Source organism: Salvelinus alpinus, chromosome 39 (assembly GCF_045679555.1).
Source record: "Salvelinus alpinus chromosome 39, SLU_Salpinus.1, whole genome shotgun sequence".
Lineage (NCBI taxonomy): Eukaryota > Metazoa > Chordata > Actinopteri > Salmoniformes > Salmonidae > Salvelinus > Salvelinus alpinus.
The window spans coordinates 8,152,749-8,173,451 of record NC_092124.1 but is presented as its reverse complement, the minus strand read 5'-3'; the positions used below and the strand labels follow the sequence as shown (position 1 = coordinate 8,173,451).

Genomic DNA, 20,703 nt, shown 5'->3' with positions numbered 1-20,703 from the left:
CATATAAGGCACACACAACAGTTACCATGATGACTGAAAACAAAACGGTGGGATGAACGAGTGACAAATTTCCGGCCAAGAGCGGCCCATTTAAAATGAATAAGTCTTCCCTCGCCCCTTTCCCTGCAAGTGTCAACTCGTCAGACGTTATGATACGACATCAGAAGTGTCCACTTAATTTGAGGGCTGAGGGGAGAGGGTGTGTCTTTTAAGTGTTTGGAATGCAGCCATTGACGTGTGGGAACACTAATCCTAACCCTATAAAGGCCTGTTGTTTTAACCTTGTTTTATTTTTGCTGATATGAAACTTGCATTCCTTATGTTTCCAAAACCGTACTGCAAGCGATACGTGTTGACGTTTAGAGCTAACATCGGTTCTATCATTAATAGGCGGTAGTTAACGTCTATGAATGGGGTAGGGGCACCCATACAGCTGGGGATACGAGGTGCTCTGTGAGAGAGACGAGTTTGAGTGGGGCAGAAAGTTTCCTATGCTGAGGCAGTGAAGAGAGTAGAGGATAGCTCAAGGGTAAGTGATTTGACTGGGAGCCCCCAGTAAGTAGGCCTGAAGAGAGCAATCCAGGATGAGTTTTAGTAAGGTAGGATTTAGTGCTCTTATTGCTGTGGTTATTAATTGTCTGCACTGATGGAGCGTAAATCCCAGAAAATAGATGTGGTAGTGGCAGCAGCTGTTGGCCTGGAGTAGGATCTGGTAGGGCTAAAGTATTGGCATATTGTTGTATATGTGTAGGGTTAGATAGTGGTGCCTTTTTATTTTCCACACTTCTTTTCTGTGACATATTGCGCAATTCACAATCCGACCTGTAAAAGACAGCAACACAGTGTCAATTCTGCCTGTCGGAAACTCACAGGAAGAAGTAAACAGTAATAATAAAGTTATTTATTATTTTCTATTCTATTCTAACACACTGTTCTTTGTAAACAAGTCTGCTTTGAGCTTGAAAGATACTGATCATAGGATATTTGATGTGTGACGTAATAAGGAGTACCGTAATTCAAAGGACAGCGCGCATTCCTTTTTCATTTAACCACACCCTTTAAGCTATGACGCCAACAAATAAGATCCTTTCTCTTCTGTGTAAACGGAAGTGAACAGGTGACTTAGAACAATATCCACAATAACGTTTTTATTTTGACGTTTATTAACTCAATGGAACCTTAAAATATGACCCATTTAACTGCACAGCATCACATACTTACCTCATGTAGTCTTTAATTCGCGTTGGAGATAGAACTTGATATATGCTATCTAGGTAATGCTAGCTAGCTGCAAAAGTTAGCAAACAATGGCTAACTGTATGGTTTTTCACACTCAAATAGCCTCCATCATGGAGGTGCTAGCGAATGCAGCAGTGGCAGAGATCTGTAAACTCGTAGACGACGACTATGCAGTGTGTCGTTTGGAAATTTCTCAAAGCCAGAAAGAAAACAGGGGATTGCGAAGGAAACTACAGATATTGGAACTGAAGGTGTCACGGGAGCGCGCAGAGAGGACAATTCGAGAGCGCGTTCTCGCCAGTCGTCCCAGTAGTGTCAAGATCCTCGACCGATACAGAGGAATGGCAAGAGGTATATTTTGCAGAAGCCTGCAGGGGCCTGTCACCCCGTTTCCCTCTGCCCATGTGTTCAGATGTGTTACCCAGAATTTAGTCTTTGTCAGTCTTTGGATAGTATGCAACTTCCCCTGATTACTTAGCTATCTTGCAAAAAAAAAAAAAATGTAATCTTATTTTACCTGGCACATCAATTAACAACAAATTCTTCTTGGACAAAGACACTATCATATTCTAAGCAAATTCTTGAATTTCCTTTTGTTATACTTAATATTTTTGGCATGGAATATAATCAATCAATAAATTGTATATCAAAAAGTTATGAATAGTGTTATAAGTGTTACCTTACATCCTTGCCAATTGTAGACAGTGACAATAGTGTACAATATACCGTTGAGCATTGACAGTACCTAACTTAACCACCTCTTTTCCCACAATCACTCTCAGGTGAAGGACATCTTACTGGATGCCACAGGGGCTTTGTGAAGCCAGCGGGACACAATGCATGGAGAGATGACCAACCCTTATCTATAGATGAGGGGAGTGGAACCTCAACTCAGCATGTTATTGTAATAGAGGTTGGTGTCATAGTGTAACATAAAAATGACAGTACATCAAATGTGGCTCGTTTATTTCAGAAAGGTTCCCCTCAGCTATTCATTTGTACGTCCTTATTTATCTGCCACAGGGGAGCTTGTGAAAATTTCCTACAACATTGTTATCCAATTCAACTCATGTACCGACAATAACCTCCTCCCTTCTTGTGTCAGTCTGCAGATGCAGAGGCTGGAGGATCTTCTCTGGTCAAGCAGGAGAGGACTGAAGGAGATGACCCACGACACAGCAGAGACATCCAGACTGGCATAGTGGCTGGTATGGCGCCCTCTTTAGCCACGGAGGACCCCGCTGCCCCACCCCAGCCTAAGAACCGATGCAGCATCATGGAGGTCAGTGGAACGCTGAACGCCGTCCTCAAGTCAGAGACAGAAAGCGAGAATTTAACTGTAATACACAGGCTCTTACACACAGGACCTGACCACAGATCAGACCCAGAGAGACTGGAGTTGGGACCACTGGGCTGTCCTCCTTCTCCCGGCTCAGAGTATTTGCTTTACAGTATCACGAGCCCGAGAACGGTTCATTCCCATCGGGACTCAGGTTATGCGTTAGAGTCTGGCAATGATCTGTCTTGTTCTTACACTACAGAGATGGACCCTGGCAACATGCCCTTGGGTTTAGAGACACAGACTGATCTGTCTAGACGGGACTGGAACCGGTACAGTAGTAGTGTATACTCTGAAGGGTGCCAAGATAAGAAAGGGGAGGATGTAGTGGTAGATAACGTGACTGTGAAAGTGGAGGGCGACGGGCCTCTGACGTGGAATGTAGACAAGACTCACTTAGATGAAGGACACTCACAAGGCAGATATTTCTTAGATTACAGGGAAAGCTTGGAGACAAATCCAAATGTCGCGACCCACTCCCATTTGCACGTGCTCAGAGATCGTGAACCTGTGTCCACGTCGATGGGGCCTTCCAATTCACATGGCTGCGTCCTTTTCGATCAGGTATTGAACTCAGAAGACAAAAGGGCCAAGGTTCAGGGACAGACACCAACATCCGGCAATAGCAAAGAGAAACAGTTCCTCTGCGTGTTCTGTAACAAAGGCTTCAGCTGCCCCCAGAAGGTGGAGATCCACCAGAGGGTCCATACAGGGATAAAACCCTTCAGCTGTACCCAGTGTCACATGTGCTTCGCTGATGCTGGCAACTTGAAGAGACACCAGAGGGTCCACACAGGGGAGAAACCCTTCATCTGTACCCAGTGTCAGATGCGTTTCACCCAGGCTTGCCACCTGAAGAGGCACCAGAGAGTCCACACAGGGGAGAAACCTTTCAGCTGCCCCCGGTGTCATATGTGCTTTGCCCAGGCTGGCAACCTGAAGATGCACCTGAAGGTCCACACTGAAGAGAGGCCGTTTGCCTGTTTGCACTGCGGGAAGAGGTTCTCAGAAAGGAGCTACCTCAAGATACACCTGCAGAAAAACCATTCCACTCGATAGCTTCAGATTTTCATTGTCAGCAGAAAAGATCCACAGATGCATTCGGAATAATGAGAGTAACAGATTTCAATGTTGAATATTACTGGGTAGAATATTGCATCCAGATATTGTGTGATATACAACGCATATATAAGCCTAAAAAGTCTGTTACATATTGGGTTTGTACTCTGTAGGCTATATGGTGTTCAGCAATGCCTGTTTCATTACCTCCATTCAACTACTTAATTTCTTATCCAAGACAATTTTTAGGAGAAAATTAATGCAGTTTATCAAGTTCCTGATAATTTTTGTTGTTGAGACATTACATTTACAATTCAATCATTTAGCAGATGCTCTTATCCAGAGCAACTTATCACAGTCATAGCAAGTACAGTTTACCTCAATAAAGTAGTTATCAGCAATATCTGTGCGAGTAGGAAAATACTATTTGTATTTATTTATTTATTTTAATGGGGGGGGGGGGGGGGGGGGGGCTTGGATTCATTTAAGATTCTTTTTGAAGAGGTACTGTAGGGTTTCAGACGTTTTCAGGGGGACTCTACTGTCCTAGCTTCAGGGGGAAGCTGGTTCTACAAATTGGGTGCCAGGACAGAGAAGAGCATTACCTGAGCTGAGCGGGAGCTGACCTCCCATAGGGGTGGGATGGCCAAGAGACCAGAGGTGGCAGAACGGAGTGCTCGGGTTGGGGTGTAGGGTTTGATTATAGCCGGAAGGTAGGGAGGGGCAGTTCCCCTTGCTGCTCCGTAGGCAAGCACCATGGTCTGCTAGTGAATGCAAGCTTCGACTGGAAGCCAGTGGAATGTGCGGCGGGGTGGAATGGGAGAGGTTGGGAAGGTTGAACACCTGGCGGGCTGCGGCGTTCTGGATAAGCTGCAGGGGTTTGATGGCACAAGCAGGGAGCCCAGCCAACAGAGTTGCAGTAGTCTAGACGGGAGGTGACAAGCGCCTGGATTAGGACCTGCGCCTCTTCCTGTGTGAGGAAGGGTCGTACTCTATGGATGTTATAGAGCACGTGTCAAACTAAACACCCCTGTTGTAGAGCATGAACCTGCAGGAGCGAGTCACTGCTTCGATGTTATTTGCACTCTGGGAGGGGGACACCGGGGAGCCGCAGCTTTGTCTTGTTGAGCTTGAGGTGGTGGGTCCACATACAAGCTGAGATGTCTGCCAGGCATGCAGAGACTGTGTGGTTTTCATGTGGTGTGTTTAACACTTGAAAATGTTTAATAAACACAAAATGGGACTTCTCATTCTCAAGACTTGCATTGAGACTCTTTAGTATACATCACATCTGATCTCACCCTATTCTGCATACACCCGACAGAGCTTTATAACTGTAGTGGGGATGGTTAAACACTTCATGTTGAAAGTGTGTTTATTACAGCATTATGGGCGGGTCTTAGGGGGCCTGGCCTGCCATACCGTATCTACATACCCATTGAAATATTTATGATTTATTTGACAGAGACGTGCGCCGACATAAAGACCCATCGCTGTCAGATAAAGCATCCGAGCAACCAAAACAGCACCCCTCTGTCTCAGTATGTGTAGCCCATGTATCTGATGCTGTCTGGACTAAAAGAGTATGGCATGACATTCTCTTTTTTGACCGCATCAGATACATGGGCTACACATTGTAAGACAGAAAGGCACTCTGTCAGTCGTTCCGATGCTATTTTGGACTAACGTGCGAAGGTAACCTACTTTTTGAAGTGATTTGTTTTACAATCAGATGAAAACATGACGTGTTGTGTTCATGCCACATTAAAAGGTAGACTAATACATTTTTACAGTTAAACGACATGTCATTACTATAAAACCCACAATAGAAGCGCTAAAGCAATCATTTGGACTGCTCATGAATTTTTTAAAATGCATTAGGCTACTCTGCTATTTTTAAAGTCATGCCCCCCTCCGTCCTTGACTTTTCCTAAATAAGTCTATAATACACACTTTCAGAATCTTAATATCACAAACAGAACTGGTGTTAGAACGTTTTAGGAGGGCATGTCATTTTGGTTTTCAAAGTTGCCCCTTCTCTCCATAATAGGGCCTTATCCGATAGTTGAAGATGCCATGCCCAGTTGATAATCACGCTGATAATTGTCTCGAAGCTGAAACTAAACTATACCGAAACTAAATTCACACACATAATAAACAGATGAAATAAATGAATTAGGCTAAAGTATGATGGGTTGATGAGCAAGGGGAAGCGAACAATGCATAATTATGTAATCACCAATTGTTGATGAAGGACAGGGCGGGCCATTCTATTTTATTGATCTATTCTAATAAAAAAAATGGTATGTACTCTTTCAGTCTTTCCTGTCTACTTGGAGTACACAGTGAGAGCGTGCGTAATTTACAATGGCAAGAAGGCCAAGATGAATGGATGCATTCGTTAGCGTTGCTACAAAATCTGAATAAAAACAACTCCGATTTTGGGGAAGAATGAATCATGATCACATCTCTGAGTATTCTTCTGATTCTGAGCCTCAACCTGAACCTACTCCTCCGAGTCCTAAGTGCAAAAAATACATAATTGTGCGCACTGAGCAGGTGCCAGCGCCGCCACCAAACGAAATGGTGAGACAGGAAAGCGGACGGCACCATTCGGAATAGAACAAGCCGGTGAGAATTCTACAGGCCACTATCAAAGAGTAGGCCCTACATCTAAAGCAAGAAACAAATTCAGCAACGCACTCCACAGCGTTCATTGTCTAGGCTATGTGACGTGTACATGCTCCAACTGATAATTTACTTTTTGACTCATATCAACAATTATGTTCATTATGCCATTATTGCTATTTTGATGATTTTCGCTTGTAATGACATTTAGGCTACTTTCGTCATTTGACCGTGCATCTTGCTGACCGTGCATCTTGCTGACCGTGCGTCTTGGCTGTTGGTGTATTTATTTTTATTTTCTTGTTATAAATATACCGGGTTCCAACACCTATGCTTTCTGTTTCATAGTTGTAACAAAGCCACTTCACAATTACAATTTATTGAACACTTGAATTATTATTTTTATTATTAGCATATATCTACAAAAAAACGTGCTCCCCTATAAAAAAAAATCAAATGCCTGTCCAACGGATTCGTTCTGGCGCTCGCCCTGGTTTACAGTGCCTTGTATTCATCCCCCTTGGCGTTTTTCATATTTTGTTGCATTACAACCTGTAATTTAAATTGATTTTTATTTGGATATCATGTAATGGACATACACAAAATAGTCCAAATTGGTGAAGTGAAATAAAAAAAATATCTTGTTGAAAGAAATTCTACAAAATAAACAACGGAAAAGTGGTGGTGCATATGTATTCACCCCCTTTGCTATGAAGCCCCTAAATATGATCTGGGGCAGCCAATTACCTCCAGAAGTCACATAATTAGTTAAATAACGTCCACTTGTGTGCAATCTAAGTGTCACATGATCTGTCACATGATCTCAGTATATAAGGCCCCAGAGTCTGTAACACCACGAAGCAAGGGGCACCACCAAGCAAGCGGCACCATGAAGACCAAGGAGCTCTCCAAACAGGTCAGGGACAAAGTTGTGGAGAAGTGCAGATCAGGGTTGGGCTATAAAAAAATATCCGAAACATTGAACATCCCACGGAGCACCATTAAATCCATTATTAAAAACTGGAAAGAATACCACAACAAACCTGCCAAGAGAGGGCCGCCCACCAAAACTCACGGACCAGGAAATGAGGGCATTAATCTGAGAGACAACAAAGAGACCAAAGATAACCTTGAAGGAGCTGCAAAGCGTCACAGCGGAGATTGGAGTGTCTGTCCATAGGACCACTTTAAGCCGCACACTCCACAGAGCTGGGCTTTATGGAAGAGTGGCCAGAAAAAGGAAAAAGCCATTGCTTAAAGAAAAAAATAAGCAAACATGTTTGGTGTTTGCCAAAAGGCATGTGGGAGACTCTCCAAACATATAGAAGAATGTACTCGGGGTGATGAGTGCTTTTTGGCCAACAGCTCTCATCACCCCGAGATCCCTATCCCCACAGTGAAGCATGGTGGTGGCAGCATCATGCTGTGGGGATGTTTTTCATCGGCAAGGACTGGGAAACTGGTCAGAATTGAAGGAATGATGTATGTCGCTAAATACAGGGAAATTCTTGAGGGAAACCTGTTTCAGTCTTCCAGAGATTTGAGAATGGGACGGAGGTTCACCTTCCAGCAGGACAATGACCCTAAGCATTCTGCTAAAGCAACACTTGCGTGGTTTAAGGGGACACATTTAAATGTCTTGGAATGGCCTAATCAAAGCCCAGACCTCAATCCAATTGAGAATCTGCGGTATGACTTAAAGATTGCTGTACACCAGCGGAACCCATCCAACTTGAAGGAGCTGGAGCAGTTTTGCCTTGAAGAATGGTCAAAATCCCAGTGGCTAGATATGCCAAGCTTATAGAGACATACCCCAAGATACTTGCAGCTGTAATTGCTGCAAAAGGTGGCTCTACAAAGTACTGACTTTGGGGGGGTGAATAGTTCTTTTTTTTGTTTTCAGTTTTTTTGTCTTATTTCTTGTTTGTTTCCCAATAAAAAATATTTTGCATCTTCAAAGTGATAGGCATGTTGTGTAAATCAAATGATACAAACCCACAAAATCCATTTTAATTCCAGGTTGTAAGGCAACAAAATAGTAAAAATGCCAAGGGGGTGAGTACTTTTGCAAGCCACTGTATCTGTGTGTGTGTGTGTGTACATTATGTATCTGATGGAGTGTATGTCTATTTAATCTGTATCACCTCTCTTCCAGGAAGAGGACGGTCCAGAGGTGCTGCTGGTGAAGGAGGAGGGGTGTGAGGAGGGATTGGGGAAGCCTGAGGGGACCATGGTCATGGAAGACAACCAGACTACACCTCCTCCTGAACCCACAGAGGAACCAGCTGAGCAGCACAGGACCACACACAGTCTCACTGAGGTGAGCCCACTGTGAACTACTGTCTGAATGATATTAGGTCAGGGTCTGTATCTACAAAGCTTCTCAGAGTAGGAGTGCTGATCTAGGATCAGTTTAGCCTTTTAGATCATAAGGAATAAGACGATATAGACAGGTGTGGACCTAATCGTCAGCACTCTTACTCTGAGATGCTTTGTGGATTTAATTTGGTCTAAACTGTGGGACCATGCCTTTTAATGAACAAACCATTAGAGTGTCAAGTAATCAAAATAACTAACATGTTTTTTTATTTAAAATGTATTTCATCAGGGAGTCATACTGAGACCAAGGTCTCTTTTACAGATGAGCCCTGAATTACAAACATTTAAGAAAATACACACATCGAAATATAAATCCAAAATGCAACCAGGAAGAAAAACAGTCATAAAAAACAGCAACACATTGATCAGTAATAAGGTCCTCAATTAGCCTTCTGAATTGCCTTAGAGGCACCACCAAAACATCAAATATAACAACATTTGGAAGATTGTTCCACAAAGAAGGTGCAAGAAAACTAAAAGCTGAGACCAAAGGAATTCCCTGAGTTAGCCAACCCCAACACCGGGTGTGGTAACTCATACGTCTAAAGTTTAGCAATAATGTTAGGTACAGTGGGAGTATTTGTAAAAAGGCTTTATAAATGAAAACATAGCAATGTATCAACCTACGTGACATCAAAAAGGGCCAACCAACTTTCTGATAGAGATTGCATTGATGAGTACTAAATCTGTCGACCTGTAATAAAGCACTATGATAACAGCATCTAACAGCTTTAATGAAGTGGCAGCTGCGTTCATATAGACGATGTCACCATAGACTGAATAATATGCGCTCTACTATTTAGCGGGAGGCATGACATATTTCTTTAGAAGATGCCTATTTTTATTCTCATCATCTTAAATAATAATAAATAACTCATCCATATTATTTTTAAATACCAGCTTTTCAGCTATAAATATGCCCAGACATTTGTAGGCAGGGACATGATCAATATGGAGACTGTCCAAAATACATATGCTATGAGTTATTTTTAGGCGCTCTAGAGAACAACATATGCTTAGTTTTACCTGGATTCAATACTAATTTCAGGTCAATAAAGTTTTTCGGGAATACGATGAAGACAGACTGTAGTTCAGATAAAGCCTGGTCAATCGTGGGGGCAATAGCATACACAATAGTATCATCGGCATGCAAGTGCAGGTTAAAAAATGTTGTAACCTGCAACAATATTGTTAATGTAAACAGTAAAAAGTACAGGAACCAGAATTGACCCCTGTGAGATACCTTTGGTTTTGTCTAGAAAACCAGTTTTAACACCATCTGTAGATACACATTTAATTCTGTCAAGTCATTTTTAAACCAGTTATACTGAACAAAAATATAAAAGCAACATGTAAAGTGTTGGTCCCATTTTTCATGAGCTAAAAGATCCCAGAAATTCTCCATACGCACAAAAAGCTTATTTCACTCAAATGTTGTGCACAAATTTGTTTACATCCGTGTTAGTGAGAATTTCTCCTTTGCCAAGATAATCCATCCACCTGACAGGTGTGGCATATCAAGAAGCTGATTAAACAGCAGGATCATTACACAGGTACAACTTGTGTTGGGGACAATAAAAGGCCACTCTAAAATGTGCAGTTGTCACACAACACAATGCCACAGATGTCTCAAGTTTTGAGGAAGCGTACAGTTGGCATGCTGACTGCATGAATGTCCAACAGAGCTGTTGCCAGAGAATTTAATGTTAATTTCTCGGCCATAAGCCTCGAAGCAACGTCATCACAATAGCTGTTTGTCGGGAGCTTCATGAAATGGGTTTCCATGGCCGAGCAGCCGCACACAAGCCTAAGAGAACCATGCGCAATGCCAAGCGTTGGCTGGAGTGGTGTAAAGCTCGCCGCCATTGCACTCTGGAGCAGTGGAAACGCATTCCCTGGCGTGATTAATCACGCTTCACCATCTGGCAGTCTGACGGACGAATCTGGGTTTTGCAGATACCAGGAGAACGCTACCTGCCCCAGTGCATAGTGCCAACTGTAAAGTTTGCCGGGAGAGGAATAATGGTCTGGGGCTGTTTTTCATGGTTTGGGCTAGGCCCCTTAGTTCCAGTGAATGGAAATCTTAACGCTACAGCATACAATGACATTTGCCGATTCTGTACTTCCAACTATCTAGCAACAGTTTGGGGAAGGCCCTTTCCTGTTTCAGCATGACACTGCCCTCGTGCACAAAGTGAGGTTCATACAGAAATGGTTTGTTGAGATCGGTGTGGAAGAACTTGACTGGCCTGCACAGAGCCCTGACACCAACACCAGCGAACACCTTTGGGATGAATTGGAATGCCGACTGCGAGTCAGGTCTAATTGCCCAACGTCACTAATGTTCTTGTGGCTAAATGGAAGAAAGTCCCCACAGCAATGCTCTAACATCTAGTGGAAATCCTTCCCAGAAGATTGGATATAGCAGCAAAGGAAGGGACCAACTCCATATTAATGCCTATGATTTTGGAATGCGATGTTCGACAAGCAGGTGTCCACATGCTTTTGCTCATGTTGATGTTGATGGTGTTCCTGGAGATGATGAAATGTCATCTAGCACATAACAGGTAGTAAATTGGTGAAATTTAAACAGACTCACTAGAAGTTGGTTTACCGTCGAGTCAGCTAGAGTCTGGCAGAGGGAAGAGCAGTCGATTGACTGACCAGTTTAAATTAAACCACAGTTTAACTCAAATAAAAAGCCTGCTGAGGTAAAATGATGATTAAAAGCATCACTTATCTCATTCTTATCAGTTAGCCAGAGTCAGACAGAACTTGCTTAGGCAGGGAAGAAGAGGAATTTCTACGCTTCAGTGCATTTACTGAGCAAAATTTCAAGTCTCATAGCAAAGGGTCTGAATACTTATGTAAATAAGGTATTTCTGTTTTTTAATGTTAATAAATTTGCAAAAAGTTCTAAAACCCTGTTTTTGCTTTGTCATTATGGGGTATTGTGTGTAGATTGCTGAGTATTTAAAAAAATATATATTTTAGAATAAGGAGCAAAATGTGGAAAAAGTCAAGGGGTCTGAATACTTTCCGAAGGCACAGTACTCTTTAATTGATCTGAGGCCGGGGGAAAAGGATAAACACTCAGAAAAAGCACATCCTCCATGGCAGCAAGGAGTAAATCACAGCAACAAGTAAATGTGTATTCTGGTTTATGGACACATTTACAACCAGGAGCTCAAATTTCTTGGGAACAGAAATATATTTTTTTAAATGGGACGCCATGAAATTATATTTTACATACAGTGCCTTCAGAAAGTATTCACACCCCTTGACTTTTTCCATATTTTGTTGTGTTACAGCCTGAATTTAAAATGGATTACATTTATATTTTTTGTCACTGGCCTTCACACAATACCACATAATGTTAGTGGAATTATGCTTTTCAAAATGTTTACAAAACATTTTAACATGATTTTTTTGAATGACTACCTCATCTCTGTACCTCACACATACAATTATCTGTAAGGTCCCGCAGTCGCGCAGTGAATTTCAAACACAGATTCAAAGACCAGGAAGGTTTTTACTATGCTTCGGAAAGCTGGGCACCTATAGGTAGATGGTTAAAAACAAAAACAGGTATTGAATATCCCTTTGAGCATGGTGAAGTTATTCATTACACTTTGGATGGTGTATCAATGCACCCAGTCACTAAAGGTAAAGGCGTCCTTCCTAACTCAGTTGCCGGAGAGGAAAGAAACTGCTCAGGGATTTCACCATGAGGCCAATGGTGATTTTTAAAACAGTTACAGAATTTAATGGATGTGATAGGAAAAAACTGGGGGAGAGGGGGAGAAGGAATCCTGTACAGAATACATTTTCCAAAAATGTGGCAGAGCAATTCACTTTTTTTCCTGAACACAAAGTGTTATGTTTGGGGCAAATCCAATACAACACATTACTGAGTACCACTCTCCATATTTTCAAGCATAGTGGTGGCTGCATCATATTATGGGTAAGCTTGTAATCGGCAAAGACTGGGGATTTCTTCAGGATAAAATAAAAAATTAAAAGCTAAGCACAGGCAAAATCCTAGAGGAAAACCTGGTTCAGTCTGCTTTCCACCAGACACTGGGAGATGAATTCACCTTTCAGCAGGACAATAACCTGAAACACAAGGCCAAATATACATTTGTTGGAATCGGCTAAACTTTGATCATTGAGATAGTAAATGAATGATAGGAAATGAGACTGGGTTATGTCAGAAGTTAATGATTCTCTGAAGAAAAACCAATGGACATCTGTGGATTAGATGAAGGAGGGGTTGAGGTCAGATTATTTTAAGGGAGTAATAAAGGTTTGTTATCCTGTTACCCTTTTTATTAGCTTCCTGTGGAGCCATAAACTGTAAGGATTGGAGAAGGAGTGTTTTAAGTAGGATGTATATAACTGTGATGGAGGAAAATGTTTTGCTGTCTGATTACAGCTGTACAGAACCTTTGGGAAGAATTAAACTTGGTTAAAGCTTCTCTAGTGTCCGTGAGTTATTTACTCTGAGAAATAAGAACCTAACACACCGTAGTTGCTTAATTTAACAAGAAGACAGTGAATGTTCCTGAGTGGATAATCTACTTGAAAATATATGGCAAGACCTGAAATTGATTGTCTACCAATGTACAACAACCAATTTGACAGAGCTTGTAGAATTTTGGAAAGAATAATGGGCAACTGTTGCACATCCCAGGTGTGGATAGGTCTTAGAGACTTAACCAGAAAGATTCAGAGCTGTACTCAATGGTGCAAAATATTGACTCGGGTGTGAATACTTATGTAAAATAGATATTTCTGTATTTCATTTTCAATAAATTTGCAAAAATATCTAAAAACATGTTTTCACTTTGTCATTATGGGGTATTGTGTGTGTGTATATGGGTGAGCTAAAAAAATATATTTACTCAATTTTGAATGCACGCTGAAACGCAGCTACATGTGGGATAAGAGTACTTTCTGAAGGCACTGTATATAGCCGCCCCCCCCCCCCCCTCTGTAATCTGTCACATTTAAATACACTGCTCAAAAAAATAAAGGGAACACTTAAACAACACAATGTAACTCCAAGTCAATCACACTTCTGTGAAATCAAACTGTCCACTTAGGAAGCAACACTGATTGACAATAAATTTCACATGCTGTTGTGCAAATGGAATAGACAAAAGGTGGAAATTATAGGCAATTAGCCAGACACCCCCAATAAAGGAGTGATTCTGCAGGTGGTGACCACAGACCACTTCTCAGTTCCTATGCTTCTTGGCTGATGTTTTGGTCACTTTTGAATGCTGGCGGTGCTCTCACTCTAGTGGTAGCATGAGACGGAGTCTACAACCCACACAAGTGGCTCAGGTAGTGCAGCTCATCCAGGATGGCACATCAATGCGAGCTGTGGCAAGAAGGTTTGCTGTGTCTGTCAGCGTAGTGTCCAGAGCATGGAGGCGCTACCAGGAGACAGGCCAGTACATCAGGAGACGTGGAGGAGGCCGTAGGAGGGCAACAACCCAGCAGCAGGACCGCTACCTCCGCCTTTGAGCAGGAGGAGCACTACCAGAGCCCTGCAAAATGACCTCCAACAGGCCACAAATGTGCATGTGTCTGCTCAAACGGTCAGAAACAGACTCCATGAGGGTGGTATGAGGGCCCGACGTCCACAGGTGGGGGTTGTGCTTACAGCCCAACACCGTGCAGGACGTTTGGCATTTGCCAGAGAACACCAAGATTGGCAAATTCGCCACTGGCGCTCTGTGCTCTTCACAGATGAGAGCAGGTTCACACTGAGCACATGAGCACATGTGACAGAGTCTGGAGACACCGTGGAGAACGTTCTGCTGCCTGCACCATCCTCCAGCATGACCGGTTTGGCGGTGGGTCAGTCATGGTTTGGGGTGGCATTTCTTTGTGGGGCCGCACAGCCCTCCATGTGCTCGCCAGAGGTAGCCTGACTGCCATTAGGTACCAAGATGAGATCCTCAGAGCCCTTGTGAGACCATATGCTGACACATGCACATTTGTGGCCTGCTGGAGGTCATTTTGCAGGGCTCTGGCAGTGCTCCTCCTGCTCAAAGGCGGAGGTAGTGGTCCTGCTGCTGGGTTGTTGCCCTCCTACGGCGTCCTCCACGTCTCCTGATGTACTGGCCTGTCTCCTGGTAGCGCCTCCATGCTCTGGACACTACGCTGACAGACACAGCAAACCTTCTTGCCACAGCTCGCATTGATGTGCCATCCTGGATGAGCTGCACTACCTGAGCCACTTGTGTGGGTTGTAGACTCCGTCTCATGCTACCACTAGAGTGAGAGCACCGCCAGCATTCTATAGTGACCAAAACATCAGCCAGGAAGCATAGGAACTGAGAAGTGGTCTGTGGTCACCACCTGCAGAATCACTCCTTTATTGGGGGTGTCTGGCTAATTGCCTATAATTTCCACCTTTTGTCTATTCCATTTGCACAACAGCATGTGAAATTTATTGTCAATCAGTGTTGCTTCCTAAGTGGACAGTTTGATTTCACAGAAGTGTGATTGACTTGGAGTTACATTGTGTTGTTTAAGTGTTCCCTTTATTTTTTTGAGCAGTGTACATTATAATAATATACTTCAACGTCTTTTTCAGAGACAGAACCATTTAACCATGTTTCCGAGAGAACCAGAATGACAGGACACTAGTTATGTATCCAAATGTCAATTGTGCCCATTTTTAAAAATCATACTACGCACATGTAGGTGCATTAGCCCCCTAGGAGATTTAGAGGGGGTATTCAGCTCATTCACTTAAGGGTTAACAGGAATAGGATAATCTGCAGCTATTTGCCAGGTCATCCACGTGAGCATTCGACAGACCTCCTTAAAGTTGCTGGATGCAATGGCTGGAGCATGAACTGGGTGAGCAGTGTTGGCAGAGTTCAGTCCACCCGGATGAAGCTCTCATAGTATCAAATTACCTAACATGTTTGCGTAGTACTTATAGCAATCCTTCACTGACCCATCAGAAGATGCTCCATAGCAGGGTGCTCATTTGATCCAACATCCTCTCACTCTGTGTCTCTTACAGTCAGTAGACATGGAGGATGGGAAGCCTGATCTGCTGCTGGTCAAAGAAGAGACAATGAAGGACGGACCAGAGAGCATTGACCTGCGGAGTGGACTAAAGATGGGGGAGGAAGGTAAGGGAGAAATACATATAGCCTACATACAGTAATAGATCTTCAATTGGAATAATAATGCACCTGGCTATTATTCATTCTTGATTTTCTTCATTGGTAATATGAAATCAATACAACTTATGTTTACATACTAAAACACACATTATAATGTATGAACTTGACCAGGTAATTGACTCAAACTCCATTGGTCTATGAGTTCTTTGACATGTTTGTAAAGTCTATTTTTGTAACGTCTTCCTGCAGGTGGTTGGCTGGAGGCAAACAGAGGAGACTGGGCGGCCATCTTGGATTCCAAGACTCTGACGGGTGCAGCCAAGGGCCCAGGGGACAACATCACTGAACAGGCCAGGACCAGAAGCGACATAGTGGAGGTCAGTGGATGGGATAGCGTCCTCAACTCTGGGCTGGGGAACAAAACTGTTAACCAGAAACAGACAGTCGAACACAGAACAGCAACCGAACTTAGTCTCCATGACAACAGACTGGCTGAGACCAGGGTGAGGCGTAGATTTGGTCTGCGGGGACGGGGAGGTGTCTGTATGAGAACAGCCACAGACTCGGCTAGCAATGCTCCGTCCTGCTCCTATAGTTTTGATTCAGACAGACTGATGGCGCCTCAGGTTAACCCCCTAACAGGTGCAGCCTTCAGCCTGCCTTCTATAGGATCTATCAACTGGAACATGGTCCCTGCGACAACACAGACATTCCCTGGCCTTCGTCCTCCTCACACTCTCCTGATGTTAAACCAGACCTCAGACAATGCCAGTGACTCAACACTAAATGGCTACACAAGCCCATTCACAAATGAGAGTAGAAGTAATGCTATCAGTAGATCCGGTGGCAAAGAGAAGCGCTTCCCGTGTTCGTTCTGTGGGAAAGCCTTCAGTTTCCCCAAACAGGTTAAGATCCACCAGAGGATGCATACGGGGGAGAAATTGTTGGGCTGCCACCTGTGCTGGGCCCGTTTTTCTGACTCGTCCCACATGAAGAGGCACCAGAGGGTCCACACAGGGGAGAAATCTTTTAGCTGCCCCCAGTGTGAGACGAGGTTTTCCCACCAGTTGAAGATGCACCTGATGGTCCACACGGGAGAGAGGCCGTTCGCCTGCACACACTGCTGGAAGAGGTTCTCAGAGAGGAGCTACCTCAGGATACACCAGCAGAAAATGCACATAGTCCATGTATAGTGGTGACATGTAATGTAGTACTAGTTAGATAGTTTGTAGTTAATTCTGTTGGTTTGGAATGTAGTAGGGAACTGAGGGAAGAATGTTTTCATGTAATGTTGAACCTTTTCCAAAGTATCCCCTATACCCCCATTGACTGTGGTTAATATTTTAGAATATCTTGTCATGTTTCTGTGTGTACAGCAAAAAGTTTGTTATATAAACCTTTATGATTTCTCTTCCATTTGTTTTTACAGTCTGCAGTCCATGAGGACTTGTTGATATCCAGTGTTGCTGGTGGGAGAGACTGGACTTCTGAGGTGGCTGGTCACAAACCCTGGCCCCAGATCAGGATCATGGATCAGGAGCCGCCGCTCTTCCTTCCTGAGTCGGATCCGGGACAGAGACTCCACCACAACCACCACACAGAACACAACCAGTGGACAGGTGGACTGAACAACAGTCCTGGTGGTCATCAGAGAGACAGAGGCTCCAGTCAGGGATCCAGTCTGCAGCCTGGGGCTGATAGAGATAGACCCTCCTGTTCCTATGATACAAACACCACAGTATCCATGATGAATAGAGCAAGACACCCTGGGATTCAGCCTTCAGAGAGAGTGGTGGGAGACTCCCCTGATGGGAATCTAACAGGAAATCTGTCTTCTCTTTCAGGGTCTCGTCTAATGCCTAATGACTGGGTTCATAAAAGGCCTGGACCTGGGTCTCAGCTACCTCATCGTTACCCTAACACAGCACACAATCCCAACAACACCCAAACAATGGCTAGAGGTCAAGGAGGGAACTCAAACACTAACCACCTGAGGGTGGTGGCTCCTGCTTCTACCTCCTCTGGTGTCATTGGGTCACAACGTGGGAGGCTGAGTATTAGGACGGATGCCGACAAGCCGTACGCCTGCCCCACGTGTGGGAAGCGCTTCGCTCAGGCGAATTATGTGAAGATGCACCAGACAGTTCACACCAAGGAGAAGCCCTTCAAGTGCAAACTATGTTACAAGAGCTTCTCCTTCCTGACTAACCTTACCAGACATAAGAGTGTCCACAATGGGGAGAAATCATAGCACTGTGGCTTGAGTTTTTCGCAGGGGATATCTGGGAACCATTCTTTAGCTGACATATTACAGTTATCATGTGAAGTGTCTTGGGGTAAGATTTTTTTTTTTTAAGTACTCAAAGTCCCTCAGTTTAGTGGCGACCCCAGACATTTTTCATAGGGGTAGCCAGATGGGGCCACTGAAAATATTGGGGTGGCAGACCAAAACCAAAAGCCTTAACTGAATTTCAGGAATTCTATTATGCTGTTGTAGTATATAGGCTAGTTGAAAACGATGTCAAAATGAGAGTTAAGGAATCGCATACTGATATACTTTAGTTTCTTATTTTACAGTTAATGTTACTAATTATCTGATGTGCATAGACTAATACCGGTACAGTTAACATTTTGAGTTCCACAACAATCCTGTTTTAATGTGTTATGTATCTGAATATACATGTGTTAGGCGATTGATTGTTCTTCAAATAGGCTAGTTGTCCTTTTCCTTAAAAAGACAAATATACAGCTTTAAATTTGAAGGAGTACATTGATTGTAAGGAACAAAACATTTACTGGGAACAAGCCTACTCAAGTTTAAAAACACCACACAGAGGCCTCCAATTATATTCAATACAGCTTTATTTGGCCGTTGCTGTGTCTTTTTGTAAACTAAAATATTATATATGTCCCAAAATGAAAAACAAAACAAAAGCATAATCATGGACAACAATATACATTTTACTATAGCCTACTCACAACCTATTCATATCCCTGCTTTATTGGGCTACATTCTTTTCAATACAGCTTTATTTGTCTGTTGCGGGGTCTTTTGGCAAACACATCCACAAAATCATCAAGATTTATGGCCCGAGCCCTTCTGGACTCTACACTTAATCAAGACTGTCTTGAGAAATACCATGAGTGACGAGAAATTTTGGGGGTGTTAACGTTAGAACAGAAAACTGCGCTCACATTCTGATTCAAGGCTTGTATCCCTTGCATTATGACACAATTTTCTTTAGAAAATCTTCTCTTCGCCTCAGAGAGAAGCACATCAACAATTGGAATGAGTGAACCTGCCCGAAATGACTCCTCATCTGTGTTGACCTGTCTTTGAACTATTGGAGTGGAAATGTAATACCCTTGATGTGCCCAAGTTGAATTGTGGGGAATGTAAAATATCTGACAGATGTTTTATCTCACCAAAAACATTGGTGAATGTTACAAGGAGGCCAACAAACTTTAGATATATTTGGGCTAATAGACCTCTTGCCTCTACAGCTCTGTCACCATTTCTCTCGTCAGATATTTCTTTCAGTAGACATATGATGGCTGGCAGTCTGTCCTTCACTGTCTTGCAAGCATTGTACCTACATGTCCACCGTGTCTCTATCAGCCATTGTAACTCTCTCGGGCCCCCCCGAAACATCTCCCTCTGTACCTCTAGCCACCTTTGGTGCACATATGACCCTGACACAAAGACATACAGTTTCTGCTAAATAGAAAAGAAACAATAGGCTTCAGGGATGCATTTCACACTGTCAACTAATACTACATTTAAGCAATGTGCATTTCAGTGAACATAAAAAGCAAATGGGGCCTCTGATTTAATGCGTGCTTGCACACCTGTGTTCATTCCACTCATGGCAGAGGCACCATCATATGCTTGCCCTACTAGGTGGTTTCTGTAGTCAAGGACATACTTCTGCAGTATTTGTACAATTTTCTGTGAAAGTGCTGTAGCATCCAGGCGCTCTGCTGCTTCAAAGGTGAGGAAACGTTCACATATTGACCCATTGTAATAGTATCGAATTACAAAGGACATCTGTTCCTTCTTGCTAATGTCTTTGGTCTCGTCAACCATAATGCTGAAAGCCTCACTTTGTGCAACTTCACTAATTATTGAGGTGCGGACCATTTCAGCCAGGCAATCAAATTTTTTGTTGTTGTGTACTATGCCCAAAGTATGTTGCATTTCTTTGACTTGTCATTTTTCTTTTGACTGTGATCATGCTTGGCTAGCAGTTCCATAATAGAGAGGAAATGTCCTTTTATTCTGACCTTCCGTTTCTTTGTGCTCTCTGTGCAACGTTTTGCGTAGCTGTGAGGAGCAGGGTTTCTCCAACAGTTTTAATGTACTCTCTATTTCCCCTCACTAATTTATTAGATTCTGCATTTAAGGAGGCTGAGGGAGCATTTGCTTGCAGTCGGCTTTTCATATTCTGCCCATGCTAACATAGCATTAGTATGTGATTCTAATTTGGCATGGCCTACAAATCCCCCATCTTTGTAAGTTGCTTTTTTCACATTTTTGAACCCCTCTTCAGATGTAGAGACTGAAGTGCCGGCAAGCATAGCAGTAGGCGGAGTCTTTACTCTGAGAGTATTCTAGCCATTTATGCGTACTGTACCACTCTTTCATGAAGAGTGGTACAGGTCTTCTATCCCCCTGAAGGGTCCGAGGGAAAAACTACAGATGTGACTGTTTGGGCCCCTCTGCTCTTGACTGGGTTATATCTAGGATGAAAGGAGGCAAAATCAGTTACTCTGATTTTAAAATAACAATAAGAGTAGCTAGCCCCTCTCCATAGTAATTACCGATTACATTTGTAATATCGGCCTATAGACAATTCTATTCTGACTATTCATACTCAACTACCAATAAACATGAATCAGAAGGTT

At 43.1% G+C, this 20,703-nt stretch overlaps 2 protein-coding genes across 3 annotated transcripts; both read left to right on the top strand.

Moving 5' to 3' along the window:
• The first annotated feature begins 1,093 nt into the window (after positions 1-1,093).
• LOC139566765 (uncharacterized) lies at positions 1,094-20,703 on the top strand. Of its 2 annotated transcripts, XM_071388058.1 has the most exons (7): positions 1,094-1,590; positions 2,022-2,152; positions 2,345-2,521; positions 8,421-8,585; positions 15,693-15,804; positions 16,048-16,175; positions 17,228-20,703. In XM_071388058.1, exons 1-7 carry the CDS (start codon positions 1,308-1,310, stop codon positions 18,047-18,049), a joined length of 1,818 nt encoding a protein of 605 aa, XP_071244159.1. In that variant the 5' UTR covers positions 1,094-1,307; the 3' UTR covers positions 18,050-20,703. The 2 variants fall into 2 exon arrangements, with proteins under 2 accessions (XP_071244159.1, XP_071244161.1); XM_071388060.1 differs by lacking the exon at positions 17,228-20,703 and having other exon boundaries at positions 16,048-16,991.
• On the top strand, positions 2,530-4,093 carry LOC139566805 (zinc finger protein 239-like). Its single transcript, XM_071388133.1, has one exon. It carries the CDS (start codon positions 2,783-2,785, stop codon positions 3,635-3,637), a length of 855 nt encoding a protein of 284 aa, XP_071244234.1. The 5' UTR covers positions 2,530-2,782; the 3' UTR covers positions 3,638-4,093.